This window comes from Lepidochelys olivacea (genome assembly GCF_965140295.1).
Source record: "Lepidochelys olivacea isolate rLepOli2 genome assembly, chromosome: 3".
NCBI lineage: Eukaryota > Metazoa > Chordata > Testudines > Cheloniidae > Lepidochelys > Lepidochelys olivacea.
In genome coordinates, this window is record NC_140413.1 from 56800873 (window position 1) to 56822126 (window position 21254).

Below are 21254 nucleotides of genomic sequence, written 5' to 3' on the forward strand. Positions count from 1 at the left end.
CTCATAATACCCCTCCTCTAGGCTCCCAAGCTCCTTCAGCAAAACCAGAAGATCAGACTGACATTGCTTATATATCCAAAGGTGAAAATACTAGTAGACTAAAAATAAGCAAGCCTTATCTTTCAGGTCTTCTTTCTACATCTTAAAAAAAAAAAAACACTTTTCAAAATGGACACAAAACCTTTTTTTCTAACCCTTTTAAGACACCTTTACGTTTGTCTAGTGTCCAAGTTCCAACATGGGTTATTGGTTTCCTTTTAACTACAGTACAGACCCGTTTATGCGCGGATGTCGGGAGTCAAGCCATCACGACCGTGTGTTAACGGACTGCAGGTTAAGAGGACCATGCTGAAAAAAGTGTCTATGATTCACTTAGAAAAAAAAGCTGTTATTTTCCGCTCTTTCTGGCTCACATTTTTTTCTCTTTCTTATGAAGTCTGTCATTCACCGCAGATGAATGATTTCGATATTTTCCGCATTTTGCTCTCCATAAATCTTACAACAGTTTCTACAGCACTAAGGGCTTCTGTGGGTGAAATTCTGACCTTTTCAACGTCGTCATTATTGTCATTTAGGCCTGCATTATTAGAATTCTCGCCATCACTTTTGCAGTCCAACATAGCCTCGCAGCGCATTAATATTTCTTCCTCGGACAGAAATTCTGAAGTCGGGCAATCTTCATCCATTTCCAGCCACTTGGTAATGATTTCTGGTGACGTATCCAAACTAAAATCTTTTATCACAGGGGTTGGCAACCTTTCAGAAGTGGTGTGCCGAGGCTTCATTTATTCATTTTAATTTAAGGTTCCGCGTGCCAGTAATACATTTTAATGTTTTTTAGAAGGTCTCTCTCTCTACAAGTCTATATATTATATAACTAAACTACTGTCATATGTAGGGGAGAGGAGGAGAAGAGCGTGCCGGGGCAGGCAGAATTTTTAACGGCACACTGCTGCCTGCCGGAGTCCCGGCCGCCGGCCCCACTCAGCCCTCTGCTGGCCTGGGTTTGGCAGCAGGCCGAGTAGGGCCGGCAGCTGAGACCCGGCAGGCAGCAGCGTGCCATTAAAAATTGGCTTGTGTGCCGTCGGTTGCCAACCCCTGTTTTATCATTTGAAAGAGAAGTTTACCTTTATCCTCTTTTGTCTGTGTGCGTGTTTGTAGGACGTCTTCTTTCAAAAATCCTTCGAAGTCTGGCTCTGAATCAGTGCCACTGCTGGAGTTTTCCAAGTTTGAGCCATCTTTGACAGAAAAAGCATCACCAAGAGCCTTCATCCAGCAGTTTTCAATGGGCTTTTGTTTTACTCCGTCCCAAGCTTTTTTAACTAAATAAATAATTTCCTTCATGTTTAATTGTTTCAGGAATTCGGAAATGCCTAAAGACGTGCATGACATGATTGCCGAAATCAGCTCCCGTCGATAATTGTTTTTAAAATTCTGAATAATGCCCTAGTCTAAAAGGTTGAATATTTGATGTTGTGTTGAATGGTAGGTATAGCACTCAAATTTTTCCATCGCTCGATACCAGTGATTCAGCTGGAGGATGGGCTAGACAATTGTCAAGTAGCAAAAGTGCTTTGGCATAGAGTTTCTTCGACTGCACATGCTTACGAACAGCTGAAACAAAGCTGTTGTGGAACCAGTCATCAAAAATGTGTCTTGTCATCCAAGCATTTTTGCTGTTAGCGTATATTATTGGCAGTTTGGCTCTACTGAGGTGATTAAAGCAGCTAGGGTTATGAAAGCAGCCAACAAGAAGAGGGGCAAGCTTATGGCTGACCATCTTATTACTACAAAAAAGAAGAGTCACAAGATCTTTTATCTTTTTAAATCTAGCTGTTTTCTGTGTCTCGTAATTAAAGGCTAAAGTCTTATCAGATAGCAGTTTTGCAAATAAAGCTGTTTCATCACAATTATAAAAGTTGTTTTTCATGGTAGTCTTCATTTTGTAAAATAGATTTTAACTTGGTGGGAAACGTGTTCGCAGCCAATTCATCGGCCCATCGGCTTTCTCCAGAAATCGATATCGGCGCTATGCCATGATGCTTTTTAAAACGACCTTTAAACCCCTTACTGACTTGGAATGATTCATCCCCCATTAAATTTCCAAATTTTGTCGCCTGCGCTTGAAGAATTGGACCACTTAGCGACATTCCTTTCAGCCTTTCCTGAGCAAACCACGTGCGCATAGCTTTGTCTATTGTGGGTTTTGCTGAATAGCGCACACATTTTCACTTAAGCCCCACGGCAGAATCGATATTTTGTACAAAGCTATTCAGTTTAGATGCGTTTTTTAGCCATCCTCGGAGAGTAGATTCAGCAATCCCAATAGCATTTGAAACTTTGGCCTGGGTTTCTCCACTATTTACTCAATCTGTTGCAGCTAGTTTTTCTTCTACAGTGTAGGAACGCTGAGGCATGCCCTCTGCCATTATATTCGGCCTACGGTTAAAATTTTCTAATGTAGTGTGTGTGTGTGTGTGTGTATATATATAAATAAAACTACTAGCGGGACAATGATTAAGTGTGCGTGATACGTCTTAACCAATATCAGTAAAGATGTACAATACGTTTCCGCTCCGCACTTCCTGTCGATTTCTATGTCAGAGAGTTAGTGAGCAAATCTGTAGCGCTACATTGCAAGTTCCTGAGTCTTGCGTGTTAAATAGGTAGCACTGGGAAGCATGGCGCTACCGCGCTTTAAGCGGATTCATGCGTAAATGGGTCTGTACTGTATTTTTCCTGTTTAAGGCCTTTTTGTTTGCTGTCATTTTCCCCTGGTCTTTTACTGCTCTGTGGGGTGAAATGGAAAGTTCACAACATTAATTACTATCTTCTTTTAAATATTTAGTGCACAAAAGTCACTTGGACTACTTCAAGACTGCAAAACATGAAGTGGTTCGGTAGCTGTGGTTTCAACATTACACCCATTTCTTGAGCTCTTTGTAAAAATATATACATTGTAACATGTACACATGTTGGATCTAATGTCACAAAATGTGCATACAGGTGCAGGGCTGGATCCTGCCCTCAGGGCCAGCCCACAGCATTTTGGCACCTGAGGCGGGGTGCTCAAATGACGCCCCTATGCCCCCTCGCTTGGGCCAAAACTTTGAAACGTCTCAATTCTGCCTTCTTCCTGTTCTACTCCTCTCATGGTACTGCTCTGCTACCTACCCCAATAAAGGAGAACTAACAACTTAAAATGCCTTGTTCACAATTTTTAAGTAACACTTAACTTTCAAACACCTGAACAGCAAATGTAACTTTTCTTCTCTGCATAGTAAACACTGGCATTTTTATCTGTTTGAATAATCAAAGTAGTGCTTTCCATGCCTTCTTGGTTGCAAAGATTTGAACTGCTTCCTGCTGACTGTCCACAATCTGGGCCAGCTCATGCTCTATTGAGATGGTTGCAAGGCTGACCAGCCTCTCCTGTGTCATTGTGGAGTGTAGATGTGTTTTTATTAACTTCAGCTTGGAGAAGCTGCGTTCTCCACTGGCAACTGTTACAGGAAGTGTTAGAAGTATGCGCAGAGCAACAAAAGCATTTGGAAAGAGGGTGGTCATCTTATTTGTGCACATATATTCCAGAACAGCCCTTGGAGTTGATCCGGCTGAAATGTATCTTGAAAAGGCTTTGAGTTCATCACCTAAATCACTCGCATCAATATCGCGCATGTCATCCTGTGTCAACACTGTCTCTAGTGCCCTGCATTGCTGATGTAGGTCTTCTTCAGGTATAGTGAGGAGTTTTGGAATACCATACAACATCCCAGATATACTGCTGTGTTCCTTGAGCTGCATGAAACGTTCTTGAACTGACTGTATTGCACAATCTAGCACCTGGTTAAAGAATTCAACTTTGAATTGTTGTTTGGGGTCTCTTATGGGATTATCCTGTGCCTTGTAATCAATATGTCTTCTTCTTTGGTGACTCTCATATTCTTGAATGGGTGGGAAAATAGCTTCAGTGTAAAGTTCCTCTACCAACTGCTGTGCACTCTTCAGAATGTTTTGAAATCCCTCATCTGACCGGTAAGACCGTAGGTATGACTTTGCTTTGTCCACTTGTTCCATTGCTCCAGATATATCAAGGTCAACACCTTGGAGTCTCTTGCTTACAACATTTATTTCAAACACTATGTCATGCCACAACACTAAGCCACACAGAAATTTGAAGTTATGTATGTTTCTGGTAATTCTATTTCTCTCTGCCACTGTTCTCCCACAAACAGTTCCTGTCACAGCATTATCCTCCATAATGGCAACTATGGCATCATCTATCTTCCCAATTTGGTGTTTGATAGGCTTTATCGCCTCCACTCGACTTTCCCATTGTGTGGCACTTAGTGGTTTCAGTGTCAGAGAAGATGTTCCCAGATGTTGCTTCAAAATTTGGCATCGATGAGTTGATGTAGAGAAAAATACATAGGTGCTCTGAATTACATTAAAAAATTCAGCAGCATCACTAGAAGCTGATGCTACATCATTGACCACCAAATTCAATGAATGAGAACTGCATGGGACAAAAAAAGCTCGAGGGTTTAATTCCTGTATCTTCCAGCTTTTTAAGAAGCACATTTGTCATACCAGCTCCTGTAGTATCATCAATGTCAATAAATTCTAGAAAATGCTTTCTGACTGTCACCATTGCAGGGACATTTTCACTAGGTTCTATTGTTGTTACAAAACGCACCATTAAAGTCATTTGTTCCGTATGGCTGATGTCAGGTGTGCAGTCCAGAATAACAGAGTAATATCTTGCTGACTTCAGATCTGCCACAATCTTCTGTTCGACTTTTGTTGCCAGTAACTCTATGATCTCATTTTGAATTGTTTTTCCAAGTTACTGGTGTGTGTACATTTCTTCGGTGGTGACTCTTCTTAGATGCTCCTGGAGTACAGCATCAAACTCAGCCATCAGCTCCACAATTTTAAGGAAGTTTCCATTGTTTGGCACATACAGCTGATCTGACGTGCCACATGGTGCTAGGTTTTAGGTAGCAAGCATTCTCACAATGGCAATGAGCCTTTTCAGAACACTTTGCCAGTAAAGAGATTCTGACGCAATCTTCTCTTGATGTTCATCTTTGGTGGCCTTTAAACTTAGTCTCATCTCAAGCTCTCTCCACCTATGGAATGCTCTCTGGTGATTTGCTGCCTTCTCATGGCATGCCAGATTTCTAGCCAGATTTTTCCAGTCCTTTGTTCCTGTAGAAGCAATGTGGCTGGAACATTAGACTGGAAGAGTTTGCAACAAAAACAGGATGCAGCATTCTGAGTTTTTGAGTACATAAGCCATAGCCTCTCCACTTTGTCACCATTGGGGATTTCAATAATGTGTTGGATGGAAATTTCTATTTTCATTGTCTTTGGGGAACATGAAGTTTTTCACTTGCTGTGGCCCATGCAGTACAAGGAAGTCCCTCAGGCTAGTGCTCAAGTGGGTCCACAGTCCTGGATCATCTAGACTTAAGGAACTAAACTCAGCAGCAGCTGTTTCTTGCGCCTCCACCACACTCTTCTCTGATCTACATTTTTCTTCAGGGATGTGCATGGTTACATCCATTTGAGATGGAGATAGGGATGTTGCAGTAGCTGCCAGGTCACCTGCACTCTGACTAACTGGAAGATCAGGCATCTCCTCACCACTCACATCCTCACTGGGGCCGGAAGGCTCTCCGTGCACATTTGTGTCTATGCATCTCAGGAGAGCTCCTTCCTGCTTAGATAGAAAAGCTTCCTTTGCTTTCTTTTTCTGAATGCTGACCCAGAGGGGTGTTTTCTTCTTTCACTCATGACTGCTGTTCTGTGCCAGCTATAGTGGCTCTCAAGACTCAATTGAAGGGGACAAATAAGCAGGCTGGTAGCAGGGCCTGAGTGAGGAAAGATGACAGCATCTTAAGGGCCTAACTGGCTCCTACTACTTCAGTTGACTGCCAGGAATCATAACATTCAAAAACCGGTAGGAGAACACTTCAACCTCTCTGGCCACTCAATGAAAGACTAAAAGGTGGCAATTCTGCAACAGAAAAGCTTCAAAAACAGACTCCAAAGAGAAACTGCTGAGCTTGAATTAATATGCAAACTAGATACCACTAACTTGGGTTTGAATAGAGACTGGGAGTGGCTGGGTCATTACACATATTGAATCTATTTCCCCATGTTAGGTATCCTCACACCTTCCTGTCAACTGTCTAAATGGGCCATCTTGATTATCACTACAAAAGTTTTTTTCTCCTGCTGATAATAGCTCATCTTAATTAATTAGCCTCTTACGGTTTGTATGGCAACTTCCACCTTCTCTGTATGTATATATCTTCTTACTATATGTTCCATTCTATGCATCTAATGAAGTGGGCTGTAGCCCACGAAAGCTTTTGCTCTAATAAATTTGTTAGTCTCTAAGGTGCCACAAGTACTCCTGTTCTTTTTGTTCTCCTCAAGTGGGTTCAGGGAAGCTGCAGGAAACAGGAAGCTCCCTGAGAAGCTGGTGTTAATCAGTCCAGGCTCCTGAGGGTGCTAGAGAGGTACATAAGAGGCTCCTTCTCTCTCTCTCCCTGCAGCTCCTGCTGCTTTCTGTTATTCCCTCTCACCTTTTCTCCTGCCTGCCTGTTTTGTCTCTTGTGCCCTCCTTCCTCCAGCACAGCAGTCCACCATCTCTGTGCATCTAAAGCAGAGAGAATACATATGCACCAGCAGCAGACACAATTTTCTACACTTTGGTCCTAGTGGCAGCCCCCCCCCAGTCTGGCACCTGAGGCAGCCACCTCAGTTCACCTCACGGTAAGGCCAGCCCTGCCTGCCCTCTCTTAGAACATGTCTACACAGGAAAGTTTTACCAGTATAGTTAATTGGTATAGTTAAACCAATATAACTATACCAGTATAAACCCTACTGCAGATACTCTTATTCTTTTAAGAATGACTTTCCCCAATTAGTGTAAACCCCTTCCAAAGTGACATAAGCTAAATAAAAAGACAGACCCTCTTATAATAATAGTGTTGACACATGGAGATAATTTAAATTCATATCTTATCTTATATTAGTATAACTTTCCATGTAGACAAGCCTTTATCCCAGTGTAAGCGAGAAGTACCTTGACCTCAGAGAAGCAGAACTGGGTGGCCCATTAAGCTTCACCTCTTATTCACTCAGGAACTCATCAACCCTGTGTAGATGTTAAGTGTGTACCTAAAGAGGAAAAAGAAACCAGATACTTCCAGACCGATTCATTTCACCCTTATGTTGTAATCTCACTTCTTTGTTCTCTTTCCTGTATACTCGGTCACTCTCTACAAATCTAAGTAGCTGCCAAGAACATAAAAATCCCTTAGTGCAAAGTGAAAGAATGTATCTAAGGCTGTGTAAATGCTAACTGTAGAGTATTTTACAGTCTCAGGATATATTTGAGAGTAGAAGTGGCAAAATGTCTTATAAGCCTCAGTATTACTACACATTAATGTGCTGATGTGTTGTGAACACTGTTCATGTACCAGGGTAGGAAAAATCATATGGATTAATAAGTCAATCTGTATCAGAGATTTCATTTTGTTTTCTATTCTGCTTGACCCTAACAAGTGTTAGGGCACAGAGAGAGTAATTTAAAGATATTAGACTATCAGATACCAATGTAATCCCATACATTGCACCACAAGAATTCTGCACTGTTTCTCTAACTATATTTTTAATGGACAGCAGCACATCTGTTATCTGAATAATCAAAACTTGAAGCCACAGTATACATGTGATATAGGGTTGCCAACTTTGGTTGGCTGAATTCTTGGAGGTTTCATCACATGACATTATCTATAATTAAAGATTGATCTTTAATTCCTGGGGACTCCAGGACAATCCTGGAGGGTTGGCAACCCCAATGTGGCAATCTTTTTCAAAAGGGACAGGATATGAGGAAGAAGAATGAGGAAGTGGATGGGTAAAGCCAGGAGAAGAAAGAACAGCATGGGGGGAGGAGGAGTAAAATAGATAAAGAACAAGGGAAAAGTAAAAACGGGAGGGACAGAGCATTGTGATGGAGGAAGATGAGGACAACTGATTAGAGGGAAATGGGGAATCAGAGAACAGATAATGGGGGAAGGAAGCTCCGAAAGCCAAGAGCTGAGAGAGAAAAAAAAAACAAAAGCAGAGAGAGAACAAAAACGATTCTCTCTCTCTCTCTCATTCTCTCTCTCTCACACACACACACACTCTCTATCTTGCCAAAAATAGCACTTCATTAGTCACTCAAGAAGATTAAGACCTGGGAAGTGCAGGAATGATAGGGAAGGGGTCAAATTGGTTGGAAAATGGAAAAACCCCAGGGAACTGGAAGTAAAAGATGAAGAGGAGGGAATCTAGTCACTGCTTCTATCATGAAAAGGCTTCCAGACTGTAACAATTTGCTGAATGTTTTCACAGCCATCCATCACTGCCTCCCCATTTAGGACTAAAAAGTCTCCAGAAAATTCAGCTTTGTGTAACATTTTTTTCTGCTTCTCAGTTTTCTATTGTTTCAGTTCCCATGTAATCTGCATTCTGATGCAATGCTAGTGCCCAGATTATTGCCTGGACTTGCCACACAGTACCAGTGGGACACCAGCAGACTTCTACAAACAGCTCCAATTTATTTTGCTAGAAGTTGGATTTAGAACTCCATCTCTTCAACATTTACCACTGTACCTCTATAAAAGAGGAAAGATGGTGTACGGTAGAAGTATGGACCTTAGAATGCAAGTCTCCTGACCATAAGCTCTGAGACGCAATTCTTATGCGACCACAGGCAAATCATTTAAGGCCAAATTGTGGCCTGAGTCATGCTCATACAAGTCAAGGGGATTGCAAATTGTGACTGGAAACAGAATTCACCCCATGATAGTTGTGTGTCTCAATTTCCTCAACTGTAAAGTGGGGCTAATATACCAGGCATACAATCATAGAATCATAGGACTGGAAGAAATCTTGAGAAGTCATCTAGTCCAGTCTCCTACACTCATGGCAGGACTACGTATTATCTAGACCATTTCTGACAGGTGTTTGTCTAACCTGGTCTTAAAAATCTCCAACAATGGAGATTCCACAACCTCCCTAGGTAATTTATTCCATTAATTTATTAATTTATGCTTAACCACCTGACAGGAAGTTTTTACTAATGTCCAATCTAAACCTCCCTTGCTGAAATTTAAACCCATTGCTTCTTGTCCTATCCTCAGAGGTTAAGAACAATAATTTTTCTCCCTCCTCCTTTTATGTACTTGAAAATGGTTATGTCCCCTCTCAGTCTTCTCTTTTCCAGATGAAACAAAACCAATTTTTTCAATCTTCCCTCATAGGTCATGTTTTCTAGACCTTTAATCATTTTTGTCACTCATCTCTGGACTTTCTCCAATTTGTCCACATCTTTCCTGAAACGTGGAGCCCAGAACTGGAAACAATATTCCAGTTGAGGCCTAATCAGCGTGGAGTAGAGCAGAAGAATTACTTCTCATGTCTTGCTTACAACACTCCTGCTAATACATCCCAGAATGATGTTCTTTTTTTGCAACAGTGTTACACTGTTGGTTCATATTTAGCTTGTGGTCCACTATGACCCCCAAATCCCTTTCCACAGTACTCCTTTCTAGCCAGTCATTTCCCATTTTGTATGTGTGCAACTGATTGTTCCTTGCTAAGTGGAGTACTTTGCATTTGTCCTTATTGAATTTCACCTTATTTACTTCAGACTATTTCTCCAGTTTGTCCAGATCATTCTGAATTTGAATCATATCCTCCGAAGTACTTGCAGCCTGTGCCAGCTTGGTATTTTCCACAAACTTTATAAGTGTACTCTCTATGCCATTATCTAAATCATTGATGAAAATATTGAACAGAACCATATCCAGAACTGATCCCTGTGGGACATCACTTGATATGCCCTTCCAGCTTGACTGTGAACCACTACTCTCTGGGAACGGTTTTCCAACCAGTTATGTACCCACCTTATAGTAGCTCCATCTAGGTTGTATTTCCCTAGTTTGTTTACAAGAAGGTCATGCAAGACAGTACCCGAAGACTTACAAAAGTCAAGATATGGCATATCTACCACTTCCCCGCAATCCACAAGGCTTGTTACCCTGTCAAAGAAAGCTATCAGATTGGCTATGCGCTAAGTTTTTAGAAACACTTTAAAAACTGATTTAGTTAAAGCAGAGCACAGCCCTCATGTGGACACACTTATTTCAGTTTAAAAATGCATTTTATTGATTTAGCCAAAGTCAAACCTTAATGACTCAAGCTAACTTGATATAGGACACTCTTGAACCAAAAGGAGTAGCTACACAAGGGAGCTGCACTAATTTAACTTTAGGTTCTAAACTGATGAACACATCAGTATCATTTTCTTGTGTAAATAAGGCCTTAGATTAAGTGCAAGGTATGACGATAATGTAATATATATGTACTATATTTATAATTTAGAGTCTTGCTCTAAATTCGCTAAGGCAGTCATGCACCAGAACTAGCTTTACAATTAGGACTAGAAACCTTCTGAAACAGCAGCTTATATTTTGACAATGAATATAGCAAAATGTGGAAGAGAGCACTCAACCTTTAAATTTCATAGACTTTCTACCCTTGCAAATATCTACTATTTGAGTTTATTATCCCACTCTTACTTAATAGATCCTCTTTCTCTTTCCTCATTTTGCTGTTCTGGTAGGTCCTGATCCTGAAGGAAAACAAGTGTCTCTTCAGAGCTGCTGGCCACCCTCAATTATTATTAGTAGTAATGGTCTGGATTTCACTATAAACGTATAAGACGACAAGATTTGGTCCCAAAGAGCTTGAGCTGAGGATGCTCAGCATCTCTTGAGGACGTCCAGCATCTTGAAAAATAGGGTCCCTAAATCCTTAAATACCTGCACCAAATCCCTCCCCCCTTTTTTTACTGTTATCTAGTTTCTCTCCTTTTAAAGTTACTCCAGCTTTTTTTCCCAGCAACTTATGTTTATTCTGAACTATTTAGAAAAGGCATCACTTGACTAACTCTAATATCAGTGTGCATTCATATACCCTCAAGTGTATCAAATTCATCTACACATTAGAAAAATATTTAATGCACTACTGACCCAGTAGTGGTCTAAACATATTTAGATTGTTTCTTAAGGTAAGGTTTTTTTAATATGAAGAAAAAAACTCAGTGACAGATGGCTAATATTTCATTCTGTCTAGGCTGCTAAATACTGTTTCCCAAAACTAGGGAGCTGAGCAAAAATCTGCTTTTTCCAACCAATTCTGTAGATTCAAAGATTTCATAATACCAGTCACATTTAAAAAATATTGGTAGGAGTCTATTAATAAACTTTTTAAAAAAAATCCATTTGGCTGTCATTTTATCCATACACAATTACATAGGAACCCATTTTTGACTACTACTGAAATCACTAACAACTGACCTATGCTGGTTAATAACGGATTACATTAAACGTATAGTGGAAGGCACACTAGTCCTTCCAGAGCTACAGTCGAACTAGCTTCCACTAGAGCAGACACAAAACCTGCCTAATCTGAAAATTCAGTGTAAATTTTTTTTGGTAAACTGGGAGCAAATCACATAAGCAGTTTCAGAGATCTGGAGGCTAGGAAATATACTCTTAATTCCCTTTCAGAAGATTTTCCTAACATTTTTTGAGTAATCATATCTTCAAAACTTCAAGGTAACTGCTTAAATACGGCCTGAATCCAGCATCCATTTAAGTCAATGGAAAGGCTCCCACTGATTTTCATGGGCATTAGATCAGGGCCTTAGTCCCTAAAAAGCAGAGATGCTGGTAGTACATTGGAAGCTAGTGACGCATGCATGAATTATGGATCAGTTTAAAGGTGTTATCACCCATATAGATATAAATAAGGACAACATGATTTAAATCCATTTAAAAATAACATGTACCATGTATATGATACAAGCATCTTTTTACATACATGTATTGCAGATATGTATATATTCAGGTGCACTGAACACGTCTCTTTTTAAATGTACAAAATACATACATAAATTTGATAATACATCAATTTGATACATGCATTATTTTGACAGACACTTGGTAAAGTATAGGTAACCCAGCAGGTTCTTTGCAAAATGTACATGGCATGACAGGGGCTTTGCAAAGCATGCGTGGTACAGACAGATGCTCCTGATGGGATGAGGTTCTGCAAGGGAACCACTTTGGTGCAGGTAAGTCCTGCCCGGAAGAATAAAAGAGCAAAAGCTACATGGGTCATAACAGGTCCTGGACCAGAAATAGGGACGAGGAAGCCATATATGGGTGTAGAAGGCTTTCTGGAAAGGAATGAGGTCAGTTTGTGCATGATTTACAAAATCTGTCAGATTTCCTGCATCGCTACCAAAGTGCCCACAGACAATACAAGTCATACAAGGAATCCTGTTATACTTTTAAAATCCCAGGAGGTTCCCAGGCAGCAAACTGCATTGACTGGAAATTCCAGATAAGATGCCAGTTTTTACACACACCCACACACCTTTTTTGGTAAAATGCAAAGCTTGGGTCACCCAACCAACCTTAACGCTGCTTCATAGTGCCATCCTAAGGACTACCACAAACCCAGACATCAAACAGGTCATTCCTATTAGCGACCATAAAATATTTAGTACCTTACTCTTCTTTTTAATAAACCTGTGTGAAAGGATGGATCCAATGTCTGAGTCTGACAGTTCTCAAGTTGACCATCGGGGCAGTTTGGGTAACTAGCTAGGCAGTTGGTAACTGTCAAATGGTTGATATGGTGTGTTGCTTTGTTAGTTTATAAACTAAAACGATAAATCAGAACTTCCTAGAGAAAGCTTCAGAGTCTTTTGAAAACACTACCAACTATTAGCCGGAACTGACCTGCCCGGCCTTTGAGGTCCTAGCCCGGGAGGCTAGCCCCCTCCCACGCAGCTACGCCGCCGTGTGGGCAGCACGGCTGGCTCTGTCTGGGCGGCGGGGCTGTGAGCTCCTGCTGCTCTGAGCAGTATGGTAAGGAGAGGGCGGCGGCGGGGGGTTGGATAAGGGGCAGGGAGTCCCGGGGGCAGTCAGGGAACAAGGGGCGTTTGGATGGTGCGGAGGTTCTTGGGGATGGGGCGGTCGGGGATGGGGAACAAGGGGGGTTCGACAGTGTGTAGGAATCCCGGGGGGGGGCGGTCTGTCAGGGGGCAGGGGTGTGGATGGGGGCAGGGGGCAGTCAGGGGACAGGGAGCAGGGGAGGGCTGGATAGGGGGTGGGGTCCCAGGGCAGGGATCCTGGGAGGGGGCGGTCATGGGACAAGGAGCAGGGGGGGTTCTGAGGGGGGCAGTCAGGGGGAGGGGGCAGGGGCCAGGCTGGTTGGGGAGGCACAGACTTCCCTACCCAGCCCTCCATACAGTTTCACACCTCGATGTGGCCCTCGGGCCAAAAAGTTTGCCCACCCCTGAACTATTACTTAAGTCTTAGCAGTTTTTGAATGAAATGAAAAATTCTTTCATCCTTTATTGCAAGATTAACAAAGTTGTTTTGTCTGGGAACAAATTAATGGTTAGAATAACCACAAAAGACAAATAAAGGTGGAAGACATATCCCAGTATGAAGAAAGGCAGTTATTAAAATCAGTTATTTCACAATATCTTGAATCGACAAGGTGGGTGAGCTAAGCTCTCTGTAAGCTGTACGGCCACGCAGCAGCCTATTTAGCACTGCGCAGGCACTCAGGGAGCCCACCCAGCTGGGACCTGCTGCGGCCAAGGGAGGGGCGCCCAGAGGCCCTGACTTCCTCTCTAGCCAGGGGTGCTCAACCTCCCTCCCTCCACCCAGGTCCCTACCCTGCTTCTCCTGCCCCCATTCCGCCCCTTCCCTGCCTCCTCCCCCAAGCATACCCCATCCCCACTCCTCCCCTTCCCTCCTGGAGTTTCCTACATGCTTCTAAACAGCTGTTCGCGGTAGGCAGGAGGCTCTGGGAAGGAGCGGGAGGAGTTGGTCAGCGGGGCCGCTGGCAGGTGAGAGGTGCTGGGGGGTTGGGGAAGCTTGGCTGCCATTGGTGCTGCTCAGCAGCACTCACTAATTTCTCACGGAGTGGGCACCCCTCCCCCAGCCCCAACTCAGCCTCAGACCTGTTGCAGCTGGGGGAGGGGCAGCCCAAACCCAGCCCCAGCCAGAACCTGCCACGGCTGGGGCGCCCCTCCCCTCCCCCAGCCCCAGCTCAGCCCTGGCCTGGCCCTGCCGCGGCTGGGGCGCCTACCAGGTGCTGCTACGAGGAGAAAGAGCTGGGGGGAGTTCTCTCTCCCCGCCGTAGCTCCAGAGCATCCTCCTGCACCCCAAACCCCTCACCCCTGGCCCCACCCCAGAGCCCACACCCCCAGCCAGAGCCCTCACTCCCCCACATACCTCAACCCTCTGCTTCAGCCCTGAGCCCCCTCCCACACTCCAAACCCCTCAGCCCCACCCCATTACTTTTGTTATGTGCACCAATATGGAGGTGATGTCACCCACATCACCTCCATATTGGTGCACATAACAGAATTCATTCCACAAATGGATGGGAAAAATTAGCGGGAACACTGTGGGTGGGGTAATATCTTTTATTGTATGAACTTCTGTTGGTAAGAGAGATGGCCCAATAAAAGATATTACCTCAGCCATCCTTGTCTCTCTAATATTCTGGGACTGAGGTGGCTATAACTACACTGCAGATTTTGAGATGGCATATTTGATTCTACATACATCAAGCCCTTTCCTGTATCCTTTCAGCAGGACAACCTCCTACTGAAGTCTTCATTGACAGGTATGTCTGAGTAAGAAGCAGGAGATTAGCTGAACTGATGGAGGACACCCAATCTGTACGTGTAAATTTAACATATATAGGTTTTAAAAGTAATAGTATATGGCCCATTATTTAAAATACAGAAAGGGCAGAGTAAGTGAATCTCTGGCTTAGTGATATATACAAGGTGGACAGGAAGAGATATGAAAAGTTAAGGTAGAGGTTGGAGTTGGAACCACAAAAACTGTTGTTTTTGACTTATTAATCTAACATTCTATGGAGGCAGAATTACAGGATCAGATAGTCTCAGTCTTAACTAAGATTTTTGTTTAGAAATCTAAAAGTATATAACTGGAAATCAAAGTATTAGCACTTTATTATAAATTACTTGTATCCAGGCATAGGGTGAGCTAAATGCAACAGAAAGTGTAACTGCATCACTCAAAACAACCTACAAGAAAAGAAAGAAAGAGAGGTCACACTGATTCATGTTGAAATCTCAATAAAATTCATGAAATAAATGTTAGTTGGGCTTCAGTCCTTCCACTGGCTTTGCTATGAAAATTAATTTCTTGTTGAGTATCTTGTCTGATCATATAATTAAATACATTTCCAGAATGGGGGCGGGGGGAGGAATTGCTTTTGATGGGAGATGGGGTTGTAGATGAGTGGTCCACATCTCAGGTAAAGAATCAACCAACTTCTAGGTCTCTAGGCTATGAAAATAAATAGATAAATACTGACACAGCTATCTGGACTAAAGAGAAATTGTAGACCTAAATTTCTAGGTTACATCCTAAAGTGAAAAGAGTTGTGAGCATCTAAAGGCCGGACCTCCATTTATTCCAGAGAACAATTTCTCAGTTATTGCCATAATATCACTTAGCACTCCAAACACTGGCCAACTGCTCCTCTCACAGAAGCCTCTTCTAAGTTGTTAAAAATACTCATTCCTGACAAAAGATGCAGAGGAACCAATGGGGATCAAAGTTTAGCTGCAAGGTAGCTAAGGACAAACCATCCTCAGCACCACTTCAGAAACTATAGTTAAAACCTGCTTGGAGCAACCTCATTTAATTGGAATAGGAGAGCACATTTTTTGGCTATTAACAAATTAAGCTCCACACCACCCAGGGGAGACAGGCAAATGTGTAGGCCACAGTACAAAGAGCCCTGTGGGGTTCCACGTTTACTACAGTTAGTCTATATTTGTTTCCAGATTTAATTAAAAAGAAAAAAACCCTGCATTTTATTTTTAATTGTAAAGGAAAACTGTTGCTGTTTTCTTACTAACTCTAATATTTAACATCTCTCCATATCAAATAAATCTGGTGCATTTCTAATATGATGATGAGCACATTATAAAATACCATAAATGGAGACTAGATTTTTCAAACTGACACCTCGACAAAAACAACCTGGCATTTCACAAAGCGCATTCCTTCTGGCTTGTACACCTTCTCTAGTAATAAAGCTGCTGCAGGGGGATGCTTCATTAAAGAGGCTCACATTCTCTTAAGTATATTAGAGAAAATTGCATCACTGGAGCTACACCAATGCAAACCATTACCAGTGTAAAGTGAACTGATGCAAAACTCCTATGGGGTTTTGGAAGCCCTTCAGAGTTTGAACTTTCTGGTCTTTCTGGTGCTAACAGGAGTGAAAAATATTACCAAAACATCCCTACTTTTGTCACTAAAATCAGCAGCTATGATTCTGAACACACACATGCAGATCTATTTAATAAGACAGCAATTTTACATAGTCATTTTCTGGCTGTAATTGTGACTTGTTCAAAAATCACACAGGCAGTCCATGCTCAAGGCAGGATTAGAATACAGGAGTTTCTGGCTTCCAGTCCCATGTCTACCCCAATCCCTTCCTCGTCTACAATAGGTCTTAAATCCGGTTTCCTTTGGGATTAGCGATTCAGCAACCACCATTTAGAAGAGTTGCTACTGGAAGGATAGGAAACAGCATTAAGCATTAACAAATTCCCTCTCACATCCCATTAAGCCACTTTCAGGAAGGGAATTACTACAGGATTTCTGTCATAGGTGATGTGTTCTGAGGCTGGCCGCTTCATGCTTGGAGAGGAGGAGCACAATTTACTCAATCAATTCCCAAAGGGGAGACAGAAATTTATTTTAAAATTGTCAAGTCAGAACTCATGAAAATAGTGAAGGTTTTCCAATGAGAAATATGAAGTTTTTTCAGTGAGAAATAGAAATCTGACCAATGCCCTGATTGAAAACAAGGCTATGCGGTCCACCTTCTCACCAGAAAGGCACACTCTGCTTGTGGCATTTGGAAAGGCTCATTTGCAAACGATTTTAGTTGCTTGGACAGAGCAACAGATCAATATGGGCGGGGGGTGGGGGCGAGGATTATCTGTGTTCCAGCAGTACCTCCCCCTCACCACGAGAGCCCATCTGTGCTGCAGGGAAAACAGAAATGGGGTTGTTTCGGTAGATATTTGAAGATTGAAATCTCTCCCTGAGATCTGTTTTGTTTGTTTCTGCTACTGCATCTCATAGCAAGAGCTTCACTCACAAATGTGTTTTCCTGTGAACATGGGACTGTTCAAAGCACACATTTCTTTCTTAGCACTGAACCGTGTTGAAAGGAGGCTTAGAATTGCTTAGCTGCATGTGTGAAGAGGCTGGCATTCCTGTTAGCAAAGAGAAATAATTGAACATGGATTGCCTGTTGTGCCTGTAATCTTCAAGGTTAACCCTACAGATTCATTCATCCTTTGCATTCCTGCATTCACAGCCAGCACTTTGGGGAGCTAATTTGTACCTTTTTAATTTCATCATCCTCAGAAATTAGAAATAAAGGACTAGGAAATAAAAAAGATTCAAGCTGACTCAGAACCATCTTCTCTTAACAAGAAAAGGAGTACTAGTGGCACCTTAGAGACTAACCAATTTATTTGAGCATAAACTTAACAGTTACTCAACTGGTGTGCCCGGTCACTTCTTCATTTAGTGTTTCCTCTTTCCTGTGTATATTATAGAAAGGATTTGTGTCCAGACTTTGCCCCTGTGCTACTGCTGGGAGCAGGGCATATTTTCTGGATTGGGTTGTAACCTTCAGCGGAATGAACCACACTGGCACCGAATTCCAAGAGAACCCAGATGACATCATTAAAACAAGATGAAGGCATAGAATTCCTTTGCATTGATGAGCTAAGTACAGCCATGGGGGTGTAGGGAGGTTTAGGAAAATAACCCAGAAAAACAGAATATGACATTTCCAGTGTAAGGTACTCAAATTAGGAGCTTCAGTGCTGCATCTCACGCTGGAAAAGGAACTAGAGCAGCTCTGCTAAATGAGGAACTTGCACCTGTCAATGTATTGAAAAGGGAAGAAAATATATTTTAAATCTAAACACTAGTCAATTGCATTGATCAACATTTCTAAAACAAACTCCCTCTAGAGGCTTTATCTGCTGCACATCTTTGTATACTGGGTGTTTCCATCTACTGATTGTAAGTCACCCATGGATGTGAAGTGCTAGCTAAATACAGGATACTATCATACATTGATAGGTTCATACCTTTAAGCAGTGAAGTATGCTGATTTCAATCTCTTTAAAACTCCTGCACATGGTCTGCCAATCTATTTTTTTCCTCTTTCCCTCCCCCGTTTTTCTGCCAAGGTATTCTTTTATCTGTCAAAGATACATGATCTTTCTTCTGCTGTTTTATGTCCACTTATTAAACATCCCTCCTTCCTGCCAGTGGGAAATCAGAAAGCTGGATAACCTCATCCCTGTGCACTTGCCAACTCCCACTGAAAGGGAGCAAGCACTTCACGGAGTGGCTGGAATAAAGACAAAACACATCCCCTTACAACTGAGACTCCTGAAAAGATGTTTAGCCATTATGTAAAAGATTTTCTGCTTTGAACAATGACAGGCTTCAAAAAAGAGTGGGCAACTCCAAGCAAAGTAATTCATGGCAAGTTAAATTATAAAGGACCATGATTCATGATGTGAGTTTGCCCTCCAGGGTAAAAGAAAGAGACACAACCAGAACTGAAGAGATCAAAGACAGTGGTGTCTCTTTTATCCCAGTTTTAACAGAGCCACAGTGAAGTCATTATATAATCCAACTCTGCATATCTCAGCAAGAAAATGATAAAAGAGCAAGTGACTGCTTCAGGATGTGGGAAGGGAAAAAAAGGGGAACTGTTCCTGAAAGGCAGAATTAAGATTAAGGTAATGGTAGCAGGAGCAGCACAAATTCATTGGTACTCTGAATGCTTGCAGAGTGCATGAATTTGGGAGAAGGGAATATGTGAAACGTTGAGTCTGGGGAAAGATGGGTGCAGAATGCTGGAATATTGATTTTGGAAAGGCCTTTGCATGAGTTTGGGTGAGGGGCCATGCACTGTGCCTAAAACTAGGTGGACTGTATGAGTTCTGGGTGTATTGAAGGTCTAGATCTCCTGAAAGTGAATGCACAGTGCATAAAACTGTGTCTGTGTGCAGGCTGGGGAAGAGTGCATGCAGGATCAGGGTGTTAATTGGCTGTTAGAAGAATATGCAAGGTCTGTGGTGCTGCGGACTCTCTGGGCCTGGGTGTCACCTGGTGGAGGTGCAGGCAGGGTGCACGGCTCTGGATTGGCTAAAGATGCAGGGGGGGGCTGATTCCGGATTAGGTGGAGGTGCATGCAAGGGGCTGGAGATGCACAGCTCTGGACTGAATGGAAGCGGTCGGAGTACCACGGCTTGGCTCAGGACTGGGTGGAGCCAGTGTTTGCAGGGTGTCGGGGGGCCAGGCTCTGGACTGGGTTAAGGTGCATGCAGGTGGACAGGGTGTGCCAGGCTCTGGATTCACCCCGGGCCCGACACCCGCCCTCCGTCCCCCGCTACCTCCTCGAAGAGCTCCAGGCTGTAGGTGTTGTCGTCGTCGGCGAAGAAGAGCACCCCGGGCTGCGGCGGCGGCAGGTGCTGGTGTCGCTGCCGGAGCCAGGCCAGGCCGGCGTTGCGCTGCTCGGTGGCGCGGGGCAGGCCGGGCCGCTTGTACCTGCGCGGGGTGGGGACGTGCAGGTGGGTGCAGGGCAGGCCGGCCCGCGCCACGAAGCGGCTCACCAGCTCGCTGCGCCGGGCCGCGTCCTCCACCAGGACCCAGTGCAGCCGCGCCACCTGGCGGAAGGTGTTGGCCAGGCGGGTGAGCTCGGCTTTCTGCACCGGGCGGCTGTAGGTGGGGGTGATGGCATAGATGGGGGGCAGCGCCGGCCGCCGGGGGCCCGCCTGCTGCGGGGGCCGGGCCGGGGGCGCGGGCGGCGCCCGGCTGCTGTCCGTGTCCAGCAGGAGGATGACGATGAGCCCCCAGGGTAGCAGCAGCAGGAAGCGGCTGAGGAGCAGGGACTTCATGGTGCCCCGGCCAAGCAGGGCGCCGCCCTCACAGCGCCAGCGGCCGCCGCCTGGGCTCCCCTCCCCATGGGAGCAGGGCTGCGGGCCGGCGGCTCTCAGCGCATGGCGGCCGGGCGGAGGGGGGCAGCCCCAGCGATCACAAGGGGGCCTGGGGTCAGCCTGGGCGGGCGGGTCAATGCCCCGGGGACCGAGTCCGATGTTCTGCCCTGGGCCGCACAGAGCGGGTCAGTCACATGGCGCTGGGGCAGGCGCAGAGCCGGGGCAGGGAGGGTGCCCAGCCGCTGCCCAGGGCGCCTGTGGTTCCCCTCTTCGCCCGGCCAGTCCCGCCGGGGGCTGCCTGCTCTCCTACGCCGCCTGTTGCCGCCCTTCCGCCGCCTCTTGCCCTCGCAGCATCCCCCCTCGAGCCAGCGCCGCGGCGGGCCTGCCGGACAGTCCTGTGCGCGGCGCTGGTGGTGGCGAGGCGCGGAGCCCCGCCGCGGGGAGGGAGGCTCCTCGGGTGCGCGGGCGGAGCAGGGACTCGCCGGTGGAGCTGGCTGGAGAGGTTGGCGCGCGGGCTCCCTCCTGAAAGGCTGCGGGGTCTTTGGAGAACAGGCAGCGTCGTGTGCTCACGTGCTTAAAACTCCAGGGACCGGAGCATCGGGGGCGGGGGGTTCACACCACTAACGAACCAATGCCGTGAGTTTTAATCAGCCTTCCCGCCCAGTCGCGTAAGCCAGCCGCGCGGGTTTGCGTGCTGCGGGACGGGGCTCCACAGGGCAAAGGAAACCCCCGAAGGGTTCCGCAGAAGGGGCCAGCGGGCCCCAGGGTAGCTTCTGGGCTCTGCGTGCAGAAGGAGCTACCGCCTGGCCGGGCGGCTGGCTGTGAGACAGCTATTGTTCCGCCTCGCCCGCTCGAAAGAGTCGCCCTTAAACTTCTTTTGTTTAGCAAAGGTGGCAGCTGTAAGGCGCCCTGAAGCTCGTGGCTAGCGTGGCTGCAGCGAGACAGTGCCTGTGCTCCGGGAGACGGTAACAAACGCAAGGACATACATCATCGGCTGAATCCAGCTTGTCTTCTGAAACATGCCGTTCCCTGCTTGGGCCATAGAAAACAAAATGCCAACGGC

At 44.7% G+C, this 21254-nt stretch overlaps 1 protein-coding gene across 1 annotated transcript in view; it reads right to left on the reverse strand.

Moving 5' to 3' along the window:
- The window catches only part of B3GAT2 (beta-1,3-glucuronyltransferase 2), a 60070-nt gene extending 39819 nt beyond the window's left edge, over positions 1–20251 (reverse strand). The window contains exon 1 of the mRNA XM_084623135.1: positions 19649–20251. Within this exon, the coding sequence (XP_084479261.1) occupies positions 19649–20152 (504 nt within the window). The 5' untranslated portion in view covers positions 20153–20251. The remainder of the gene's footprint in view (positions 1–19648) is intronic.
- Between the last annotated feature and the right edge of the window lie 1003 nt (positions 20252–21254).